Consider the following 12,420-nt stretch of genomic DNA (forward strand, 5'->3'; position numbering starts at 1 on the left):
GAAAAAAGGTAAAGCTGCAGTCACCAGAGGTGGTACTCAGCCAGTTCTCTCTGGTTTGGGTGAACCAGTAGCGGTGGCTGCGGGAGGCTCTGTCCATCTGCCCTGACATAATGTGCGAGCACTGCGCATGAGCAGCGTGTGTGAGCGAAGCATGTGTGCACACTCACATTTGCAAACTGGTATGGAAGGTAAGTGAATCCCACTGATGAATCCCACCATTGTGATGATGATGATGATGATGATGATGATGATATTATCCAAGCACTTGAGTCCAACTCTTGGCAATTCTATGGGCCAGGACTCTCCGCGTCTTCTGATTTTACCTATTTCTTTGATTTTTTTCTATGCTGTGGCTGATGTCAGCTTTGATGTGGCCAACCACCATGTTCTTTGGCAGCCTGATTACTTTTTACTGCTAACTCTTCCAAACATAATTGGAAGATAATTCCTAACCTTAACCCTAACCCAAACATAATTGCTTTCTCCAATGGATTCCCCCGCATGACATAGTCAAAATAAGTGAGATTCAGTTTTGTAATTCTGCCTTCTACTGACAGGTCTGGTGTTATGCGCTCCAATACTTGTTAGTAACCTTTGCTATCCAAGGAATACACAGGAGCCTTCTCCAAGTAGACCACTGTACTTGACTATCTTGACTCTTTGGAATGATTACATCCTGTGGACACCTTGACCAGAATGAAAACTGCAAGCACGTAAGTAACATTTTTTATTGAAGAAATGTCTTGCATTTATGCAATGCATCTGGGAGAACAGAGACATTTGCTTTGTTAATTTTTATGCAGGAAACATTGCTCACTTCAACTGGCAATTAATGGTAACATTTCTTTCTCCTGTTGTCATGAGATTTTTATTATGCTAATCAATAAAGAGCAGAAAATTAGTCATTTGGGTACAGTTGAAGCGAATGTATATTTCATGAGGCAGCTATGGATGTTGCAAATGCTTTGATGCCCACTGGCAGTAATGGATAAATGGAAGTGGCCCAGATCTTTGTGAATGAAGCTTAAATACATGCACAGTTGGAGATTAAGGGCTAACTGATGCCTGCAGCACTGAGGTATGTGACTCATACGTTTGACTTTTAGCTTAGGCAATAGTTTTCCTAACATGATATAATTTTATATAATTAGGTGAAATGTTCAGATCTCAAGTCAGAGGTGAAATTCAGCAGGTTCTGACAGGTTCTGGAGAACCAGTAGCAGAAATTTTGAGTAATTTGGAGAAACAGCAAATACCACCTCTGGCTGGCCGCAGAATGGGGGAGGGAATGGGGATTTTGCAGTATCCTTCCCTTGCCATGCCCACCAAGCCACGCCCACAGAACTGGTAGTAAAAAAAAAATTGAATTTCACCACTGGCTCAAGTAATTTGAAAGTTCCTTGGACCAAGGATAAGTAAGTCCAGCTATAATCTATCAGAATAAATACACAGTGCGAACATTGAGCTCATCGTCTTAATTTCTCCTTGAGCATAGTTGAGAATGCAGTTTCTTTCTGAATAAAAACATCCAAAAGTATGCATAACTACTTTTTCTACAATCCAGTTATGATTGTGGAAAATGGTGCAGTGGTTAGAATGCAGTATTGCAGGTTGTTTCTGCTGACTGCCAGCAGTTTGATTCTCATTGGCTCAAGGCCTTCTATCCTTCCGAGGTCAGTAAGATGACGACTCAGACTGTTGGGGGCAATATGCTGACACTGTAAACTGCTTAGAGAGGGCTGTAAAGCACTGTAAAGCGGTATATAAGTAAGTGCTATTGCTATACCAGTGTCCCACACTAGATGCTTCAGTGTGTTTTGAACCTTCAAGGGCTGGAATTAATTTCCTCAGAATGCCTTTGCCCAGATAATGTCTGAAGGATGAACTTTGGGGAAAGCAAACAAAGGAAAGGAAATCAATTCTTGAAGCCCTTCACGCTCTCCAGACTTTCGTTTGGTCTACAAAGTGCCCTACTTTCATGTATCTAAATAAAGAAAAGTCAATATTTGCAAAGCTAGTGCCTGGTGGTCTAGTTGGGATGCTTCCAAGTGTCAGCTATGGCACCTAGTGATGATTGTGGAGGGTGTGGAGCAGCTTTGCTGGAATCCTTATGACCAGATGGATTGACATCATAGGCCATAATAGCTTTTGGCCCACAAGGATCCCAACTGTGCTTTAGGTTTTGTTACACTGACAGTGTTCATTACTCTAAGGGTTTTCTTCACTTCTCAATGTGGTTAGGAAGCCAGTATTACCTGGATTTAGAATCTGTGTACAGGTCATATTACCATTCCCAGCAGAGGTGGGTTGCTTCCAGTTCGGCCCAGTTGGGCCCAACCGATAGTGGAATTCAGGCCTGGGTCACAGTACTGGCAGCGACCCAGGCCTGCTACGCTCCCAAACTGGCTCCCTCACCGCCACTGGACCACTGCCATTTTGTTTTTTAGTAACTGCGCATGTGCAGTTCACTGTACATTTTTATGTGCATGCGTGAAGAACAATGTACATTGAACAGCGCACGCATGTGTTGCAAACCAGTAGCAAAAGTGGCAGTAACCCAGCCGATTCCCTGATTTTGAGAATGGCAAAGCCCAAGGATTCTTCCAATTGGACTTGCCAAGAATTGATGTTGCTGGATTGGTTGATAATGGCATTTGCAGAGTGCGTTCCTCTTTGGAAAGCCTCTCCTCTTATCATCAGCTCTCCATCTAAGTATCACTTTTAGCTATCAACACTCATCCCCCCCCATCTTTGGCATCAATGGGAATGTTCAGGGGTCAGTTATACTTATTTCAACCCATAAATGTGGGAAGGGGGAACTGTAGTTTTCACTTAAGAAAAATAATGGGCATCTCTTCCCTGCAGAAAATAAAGTTTACTTCTGTGACTGGCTTTCTGGTTATTGGAAATTTCTATGGTAGCATTGACTTCTCATTTCATTTTTTCATGTTAGTATGAATTCCAAATTGTAACTGGGATACAAAACAAGAGTTAATATTTCCAGAACTAAACCTGTTTAAGGAAAGGCTGAATCCATCAAACAGAAACTTTTCTCCCATTTTCCAGAATGGAGGAAAAGAGAGAACATCCATTCTTATGAGTTTTCTATAAGGTTAGAGTAAGTTTCTTTTTCTTTGTCCATTTCAGAAGAAGACAGGATAGATACAAGATAAAACAAGATGCTGCCAAACAACTTATGAAAATATGGTACTCTGGCTGATGTACATGTGTCACTTCTTGTGTAAAGGTAAAGGTTCCCCTCGCACATATGTGGTAGTCGTTCCCGACTCTAGGAGGCGGTGTTCATCTCTATTTCAAAGCTGAAGAGCCAATGTTGTCCGAAGACATATCCGTGGTCATGTGGCTGGCATGACTAAATGCCAAAGGGGCATGGAACCCTGTTACATTCCCACCAAAGGTGGTTCCTATTTTTCCACTTGCATTTTACATGCTTTCAAACTGCTAGGTTGGCAGAAACAGGGACAAGTAACAGGAGCTCATTCCATTATGTGGTGCTAGGGATTCGAACCGCTGAACTGCCAACCTTCTGATTGACAAGCTCAGCGTCTTAGCCACTGAGCCACTTCTTGTGTAGTCATGTGGAGTTGAAATACGTTATTAATGTAAGAACTGTTTAATTATCCTATTTTGGAAATTCAGATAGAATTTTGATTTAAGTAATATCAATAATGCAACATGATAAAATATGCTTATAATGAAATGAACAATGACAATATGATTACATGCATTATATTCTTACAAATTCGATTGAATCATGATGAACCACACAACTTAATTATATATTTATACATATTACGTAAGCAAGGCAATAACATTTCAAATATGTGACACTATTGAAATTAGTGACTCATTCGCAGTTGATGTCATACGGCCTTTCACAAAAATAGTTGGCTATGAGGGAGCTTGCCAACTCAAAAAATAGCTGGTTTTCTATGAGTGGGTAGCATAAAATGCCTATTTCACAAAGTGGTCAAACTGAAAGAAATGTAAGCTCTAGTTCCTTTTTTTGCCTGCTGAAAAGTTTCCCCCTCCAGTCAGTTTCACGCAGTAATTGTTTATGTCTCCTTATTTCGGCTATCTCCTGCTTTTGTCACTCCTGCCAAATGGGTTAGAGTTACCGATAGATGGTTGACAGGTAACTCTGAAAATTTATATACCCATGCCATAATCACAACAATATCACTCCAATTGATTACATTCACTAAAACTAGTAGTGGACCAAAAAGAACTGAAAAGTAACTTGTCAGGAATCTTTAAAAGTTACATTTAGTGGGATCTAAGTCCAAACATCAAATTGTACAGTTGGCTGCTATAAAGCACAACATATATAAATATTATATATTATAAAGGGGTGACGGGATACTCAGAAAAACATGCACAGACTCAGACAATGCATAGAATTGGGGTACTTACCAGTGGCGGGGTTCTTTTTTTTTTTTTACTACCAGTTCTGTGGGTGTGGCATGGCTTGGTGGGCATGGCAGGGGAAGGATACTAAAAAATCTCCATCATCTCCCCATTCCAGGGAAAGGTTACTGCAAAATCCCCTTTTCCTCCTGATCAGCTGGGATTCGGGAAGTAGAGAATAGATGGCGGTGGGGGCAGTCAGAGGTGTTTTTTATCGGTTCCCTGAACTACTCAAAATTTCTGCTACCAGTTCTCCAGAACTGGTCAGAACCCATTCAATACCACCTCTGGTACTTACGCTTAAAGAAAAATCAGGAAAAATATATTCATGCTATGAAAAAGCATTTGGAGTAATAATGAGAAAATAGGCTGTCCTATCTGAGCTGCCATCATCCAAATGATGACTAGGTGGCAGCAGAGAGCGTTTGTGTTCTCTTTGCTACAATCTTGTGACTTCCTGGATTCTTGCAGAGCACGTATGGGAGCCCTACGAACAAGCTGTAGAAGATTTGTATATATTTTAAAACATGAAATACACAGGCTGTGTATATGTTTGCTCTATGGCTAGGTGAAATCACTTACCTTTGTTAATTCTCTCCAGGGCCAACCTTACTTAATTGCATTTTTCCTTGTTGTATTCCTGGAAAGGTGGATTGCACTGACAGTTGATGCCATGTTTTACAGCATGCCAGCCTTCCAAATATTTTCATTTATTAAAACAAATGCACAAAACCCGAAGGAATGGGAACCAAATGACACACAGGGATTGTGGTAGCAGGATTTACAGCACCATGGCGAAGACCGCAGACATAATATCATTCTCTAGAATCCCATCAGCATTTAAATGATATAAAGAATAACATGTTCATCTCACTATACACTCTTACAGTGTGGGGGGACCATGTGTTAAGGGACCTTTGTGACATTTAGTGGCTGGGCAATCATCCAGGCAAGCAAAAAGAAAACAAGATGTGGAGCCAATGATTCAACCCCAGTTTAGAGTTTATTTAGATGTGGGTATGCAAGGGCAAGGAAGAAGAGTCAGCTTGTTCAATGGACATTCTGCAGAGGATCAAATAGTTACATCTTTCAGAAAGTTTAAATAATAATGTTTGGAGATGAAAACATGGCTCAAAGAGAGGCACTTAAATTTTGAGTATAGTTGAGAAAGAGATGTTGAACACAGAGCTAAATCCATCTCTACTTGTTAAGATGATCTCATCATTGAAGAATAGAGCCAGATAGTAGATACTATCTCTTGCTAGTAGATATTTCCTTGTGTTCTGACCTAGGCTTCCCCAAAAAGCATGAAGCAGATTCCTGGTTGTGACAAAACCCCTTTTATTAAACAAATGTGAATTCCTCTCATTCATATTCAGCAAAGGTCTGGTAAACAGTCTTTCAAAGGTGAAGTTATGACCACAGACCTTACCTATCTTAGAAAGCTGCCATGTAAATATTTTCCAAGGCAAATGCTGTGCAAGGAAAGACTTGGCACAGAGTCTCTGAGATTCACAGACAGATCTAACAAACAAATGAACGAATTGTTTCCTGCAAAAGCCCACTCCCCTTTCACTCCTCTTTTATTTCCTGTAGGAGAGGCCATTCACCGGCTTTACTCCCAAGTCAACCCTGATTTCTTAGCTGTTCTTTTCTTCTGGCAGCTCTGCACATGTGCACACTGGGAACATGCTCTAGCTGTTCCTCTGCTTCACTGCTGTCTAGCTGCAAAGGCAGCTGAGAAATGCCAGACGGCCTTGGCCCCATCTCTGCCTCTGATGCAGAGCCCTTGTCTGAGCCTTCTTCACCCTCCAGGATTAGCCCATGCACCTCCCCAACCTCCTCACTGTCTGATTCTGCTGCCAGCTCCGCTGGCCGCTGGCAGGCCACAACACCTTGGTACAACTACTCTAGTGATAGCCTTTGGGCACAGTGAGGGAATCAAGTTAATAAACAATATATGTTATCCCACCGTAATATTTACTGAACTTTTTCTCTCAGTAATGAGTCCAGTTAGTGGTGCTATCCTTTACAAAGGGACAGTTTAAGGAAGGTGTTGGTGGATTGCTCTGGCTTTATTTATCCTTTCACTGAGCATCCCCTTTCTATCAGTAGAAAAACAGCCACAGATTGCTCTGTCTAATGTGGGGTGAGGCTGGGGGAGGAGGCAGATTTTGACAAATGGCTAGACTCAGGAGTTCATGCATAACACCATATTTATTTTAAGTATTTAGCAGATAAAAGGGTAACTTAATAATCAGTGACTTTTATGATATTGCTGAGTAAAGATCAAGAACAATAAGAACAAAGCACTGAAATGAAGCATCAGGAAGTTGTCCAAAGAAGAAGGTGTTAGACCCACAATTCAAAAATACGTATACATGATAAAAGGACATGTTCTGAGTTGAATCAAGAAAAGTTTAGTTTTTGGAAGACACCTAGAGTTTCATCACAGAGTTAGATCAGATACATTCCTGTTCTGTGCTAAAACAGTCAATGCTGTTTATTGATTTATTTTTGAATTACACTGGTACCTTCTCCTCCATATCAGCAATCACATAAGACACAACAGTCCAAAGAGCAGCACAGAGATTCATTTTGACTGGATCCTGAACCGTCATTGTGTCGCCTTGCGAATGATGAAACCAGAAGTATTTAGTGATATCGTTACTCAAACTGGCACCTGTGGAGAACAGCACAAAGGTATTTCCTTGTCATGTGAATGTTATAAATTTAGACAGAATCTTTTAGATTGTGTTTCATTAACTCTGAAACAGTAAATCTGTAAACAGATGGTCTGAGTTAAGAAATAGAAATAGAGAAGGAGATAACCTAGAAAAGAAAGGATGGAATCCAGTAGTATCCTCTCAGCTTCTATTGTTACATTTTTCTGAGGTCAGGAAATCCTGTGATCCTAGCCAAACTGGACATAGGTTGGCAATAGATTAGGATTAAAAGCATTCCACACCTCCCAGGTCTTTTCCATCCCCCCTGATCCATTGGGGGATTTATTTTGTTGTTTAAATCAGGGGTCTCCAACCTTGGCAACTTTAGACTTGTGGACTTCAACTCCCAGAATTCCTCAGCCAGCTTTGCTTTGCTGTTCTAAACCATGATTTCTTTAAATTCTAAGCATGACGGTTGGGGAATTCTGGGAGATGAAATCTACACATCTTAAAATTGTCGAGGTTGAGAAACACCAGTCTAAAATTATCTTCTTCCCAGTACTTGGAATGGGAGGAAATCTTAAGAAGTTCCACAAGATGATGGGTAGGTTGTAAACGTATGGTTATGACTTTCCTACTTTCCATAAGGTGTGTGAAATGTTTTTAAGTCACTCTGTTTTTGTCACTGTATAATGACTTAAATAATTTGTTGTCAGTCTTGCAAAACTAAATGCAAATGCAAATGCTGGCTAATTATTTTTAAAATACTAATAATTCTATTTATTATTTTATTATTCCCCATAGACTAATTTTAGGGAATACCGTTCTCAGGGATATTAGACTTTGAGACATGTTCTGAAGTTAAATCTCTTTTGCCATCTGTGCTTGAGCAAATAACAAAATCCCTCCTCCTCCTGCTCCTCCTCCTCCTTTTCCTGATATTTTAACACCCTGCCCCACAAAAAACCCAAACTCAACCTCAAACAAATACATTATGCAACAAATCCCACTAAAGGAGGGAAAATTGAGAGAAATCGAAATTGGCACTTTCACAAAAATGGCAAAATTGAAGGAAATAAAACGGACAGATTCATTCATTCCTAGATGTTTGACCCCTAGCCAAAGTGCTTAATTTTTCCTTTACCCTGATGTTAAACGTTTCTCCCCTGAAATAAATGAAAATATGCCTTTGGCTTTGAGTTGCTTAATAACATCCTGGTTAAATTGAAACCATTATTTGCTGCAATCCAAGAAATTCTTGGCATGTGTCATGAATGATATTGTGGTCTGGACCAAAATCGCATCAGCTTCCAAGAGTTTACTGGGAGCTTAATGATTCCATTGCTCAGAGCATCTGCAAAACTGGGAAATATGACACAAATCAGCTCCCAAAAGATGTTGCAATGAAGAAAACTGACAGGAAGCCTGAGATGGTGCCTAAAATATCTGTTTAAGTAGAAGAAGAGTTTCCACCAGATGCCACATGAGCAGTATCAGGCTTCTGTGTACGGCTAATGGGATGGGTTCAAGCCAATGCGCAATAATAATTACATTTATTGGTTATTTGGCATCTAAAGGTTGCACTGCATTTCTATTTTAAGTGCTTTAGTATTTTGAAATATGGGGTGAATTCATGCCTATTGCACACCATCCTAACAGACAAGCAGAGATTGGGTGGTCTCAAAAGCTGCATTTCAAATACATTCAAAGGAAAACAGAAGATGAAAAGAGAAATGAAAGCAACTATTAAAATAGCCAGATGGATGGATGGAGGAAACCACAAAGTTCCTCATGGGAGATAGAGAAGGAGCATCTTCCTAGGGGAGCCAATAGGAGATGCAAGATGAGAGAAAGTGGTTCCCTTCAACTTTCTACTCCCAGGGTACCTGACATTTAGAGCTGAGTATTCTTTCCTTTTTAATTACAGTCAAGGTATATACTTTAAGCTATTTCCTCCTGCATAAGAGAAGAAAAGGCAGAATCATCAACAGTGATAGAGGATATATTTGGCAGGTTCTGAAGTGCAAAACCTTGTTTGTTTTTCTTCACATTATTTCTTACTTGTGTCCTAAGATGGTTCCGCATTAAAGGCCCCAGATTCAAATGCATGCATTTAAAGAAAGGAAAGACATATATTTTATCCATTGGTATGCAATCTTCATCAACACAGAAACACCCAATGTGTTGGCACTGAAGCTCCCAGAATTCCCAGGTAGTATTTTCAGCCTCCCAGCATTAATTCTAACATATCACAAACACCAGGTTTGATTTTTTTACATAGAGCCTAATAAATAGAAATATTGTAATAAAACAATCCATGATTTTCATGGAGAAAAAGTATATTGTCATGTAGAAAATCAATCGATGTAGTTGCTAAGACTTCACACCAATCGGATGGCACATAATCAATAAAAGGAAGGGAGGGAGGATCATAAAATGTGGGAAAATGTTGTTTGATAAATCTGAATTTGCATTATCTACTGCTTTCAGAAAATAGGGCTAGCAAGCTGTCTTGAATGTTTCAAGAGCATGGAACTCTGACGAGAGATTTGAGTGTATTGATGTTGAATAGTAAGTAGATGACTAAGCAGCTTCATTTTTTAAGTGATTGGGTGTTTGAAAAGCCAAGCCATGTGCCACCCTAACAATGACTATTTGCGCTCCAAAGTGCTTGGCGGGTTCTACAAAGCCAAGAGATAGCTTATAATGTAGTAAGTAAATTAAAACCATTATGTAGGAAGTCTGTCTACTCAGAATCACTGAATGTCAGGCATGCCTCATTCAGTAACCAAGAAAAAAACCTCTCAACTCCATTGTTTAAGAATTAAAAGTACTTTTACTAGTTATGAATAGATAGCAGCGAAGTAAAGCAAGGTCTGAGGCAGAAAAGCGCGAAATCATACATATCAAACATTTGCCCAGCTCCCTCCCTCCAACAACCCCCACCCCATTGCCCAATCTGCAACTCCCTTAGGTGTCATGTGGGCTGCATCTCCAAGAAGCATCATCAGGTTGGTACGCAGGATGGTTGGCCTTGACCAGGTCCAAACATCGGCCATCAGCATGCGCAGAAGATGGTGAGAACAAAACTCCCTTGGTGATCTATCACTCCTGTACTATGGTGATCGATCACTCCTTGACTATTACTCCTGTACTATTTATTCCTATCCCAAATGCCATGCCCACCCATTGCCATGGCAGCCGAAAGCAAGTAAGCAAAGCAGAGGCTGACACTGAGAGATAGGAATACATTTAATCAATCAAACAATCTTACCATTTCTCCCTGGTAGTAGCCAAATTCTAGCCTTCTGAAGGCTTCAAACAGTGAGACCGCAAGCGTGAACGAACCTGTAGCACCGGGATTTGAAACCCACCTCTGGCATAGTGGTAGTAGTGATAGTGATACTCGGAAATCACTGCCAACATTGGGATCTACATTATATCACTTTATCATCTTTTTCAGAGTCCCTGCCTTGATGAATGTTTGTTTATTTAAAAGTTTTATACGGCTGGACATCTGATAAAACACAACCCTGATTGGCTCACTACAGGTAGTCTTTGACTTTCAAGGGTTCATTTAATGGCTGTTCAAAGTTACAACATATTTATGACGGTTACAGTATTCTGGACTCGTGAACTTTTGCGACTTTCTGGCAAGCAAAGTCAAATGGGAAACCGAATTCACTTAACAACTGTGTCACTAATTTAACAACCGCAACGATCCACTTAACAACTGCGGCTAGAAAGTTTGCAAAATGGGGCAAAATGCACTTAACAAATGTCTCACTTAACAACATTAATTTTGGACGGCATGTATCATTTCAATTTTTTTGCTTCAGGTGCAGCCACCTCTAGAACTGGCATCACTCCATGAGATTAAGGGAGCCAATTTGTGCCTTCAGCAAACAGACAATACGCTAAGAATTTTTGTCAAATCAAGCCAAAGTGATCAAGAACTTAATGTAGTTTCAGTGCCATTAAATCTGTCACTGTGCCTCCACACTTGAAATTACTGAGGAAAGTAAATGGTGCTTGAGTTATCCTGCTACAAACCTTGAAATAGTTTCCGGCACTGAGTTTATAAATAACACCAGAAGTCCTGCTGTTTTACCTCCTGATTCACTCTTCTCCAAAGCTTTTAAAATTCAAGATTTAAACAAAATGGAGAAAAGGAAAGCACTTATTCAGCTGCCTTGTGGTTAATTAAATGAGGGTTGCCAAAGGGGAAGGAGGAAAAAAAATATGTTGCGAGTCCAACTTCCCTTTCTGTTTAATCCATTTTTTATTCATTTGTATTGATGCAATAAATAAGTTGAATTATAGCTCAGATTATCACAGTTACTTTGCAGCACAACCTTCGCTTTTGTGTCACAGAATCTGCTGCAGCAGCTGGAGAGAAAAACTAGGCCTCTGTATACAACTGGTGTGAAATCAGGCTTCCGTGAAGGAAGAGGTTTCACTCTACAGCACAAATGTGGGACAGGAATCTAAAATAATTTATCCTAAAGTGCTCCCAAGTTAGCCAAAACAAATGTGGGCTTTGTTTTATAAGAACACTCTGGTGGCATTCTCCATTTCTTCCAGGCATTGTAGGCAAAGATTTTCTACTATTAAACAGCATGGATTACCCACTGCGAAACTACTGGATTTTGGAGATTTATACAATGGTTAAGTTTCTCTTTTCTTTCATTTCATGACCTGTATTTTTCAATTCTTTTTTCATCTGGGATAACATGCAGTACTGTACAAAAATGGCAGAAACTTATCATTTCATACAGTTCTGACTTAGGCTTCTCCAAAAAGCATGAAAAGGAAAAGCACTATGCAAGGAAAGACTGGGCACAAAGTCTCTGAGATTCATGGACAGATCTTCACATTCCTGAAACAAATCTAATGACCAAAGGAACAAATCATTTCCTGCAAAAGCCCTTTAGCTCCTCTTTTATATTTTATGGGAGGAGCCAATCACCTTCTACCTGTGACTTTACTTCCAAGTCTACCAGTGGTGGGTTTCAAAATTTTTTAGAACCTATTCTGTAGGTATGGCCTACTTTGTGGACATGGCTTGGTGGTCATGTGACCGGGTGGGAGTGGCCAACTTGTAAAATGTGGTGAAACTCATTTAACAACACTCTTGCTTAGCAACCAAAATTTTGGGCTCACTTGTGATCATAAGTTCTTTCTTTTTCTTCTTTCTTTCTTTCTTTCTTTCTTTCTTTCTTTCTTTCTTTCTTCCTTTCTTCCTTTCTTTCTTCCTTCCTTCCTTCCTTTTTCTTCCTTCCTTCCTTCCTTCCTTCCATTCTTTCTTTCTTTTTTCTTGTGTCTC

The 12,420-nt window shown here is 40.0% G+C and overlaps 1 protein-coding gene across 1 annotated transcript in view; it reads right to left on the bottom strand.

Moving 5' to 3' along the window:
* Nucleotides 1-6,630: 6,630 nt before the first annotated feature.
* The window catches only part of CPQ (carboxypeptidase Q), a 165,600-nt gene continuing 159,810 nt past the window's right edge, over nucleotides 6,631-12,420 (bottom strand). The window contains exon 8 of the mRNA XM_087703852.1: nucleotides 6,631-7,111. Coding sequence (XP_087559978.1) covers nucleotides 6,951-7,111 — 161 coding nt within the window. The 3' untranslated portion in view covers nucleotides 6,631-6,950. The remainder of the gene's footprint in view (nucleotides 7,112-12,420) is intronic.

Source organism: Thamnophis sirtalis, unplaced genomic scaffold (assembly GCF_051295495.1).
Source record: "Thamnophis sirtalis isolate CommonGarterSnake01/CBP01778 unplaced genomic scaffold, rThaSir2_p1.2 scaffold_2, whole genome shotgun sequence".
In the NCBI taxonomy this organism is placed as follows: domain Eukaryota; kingdom Metazoa; phylum Chordata; class Lepidosauria; order Squamata; family Natricidae; genus Thamnophis; species Thamnophis sirtalis.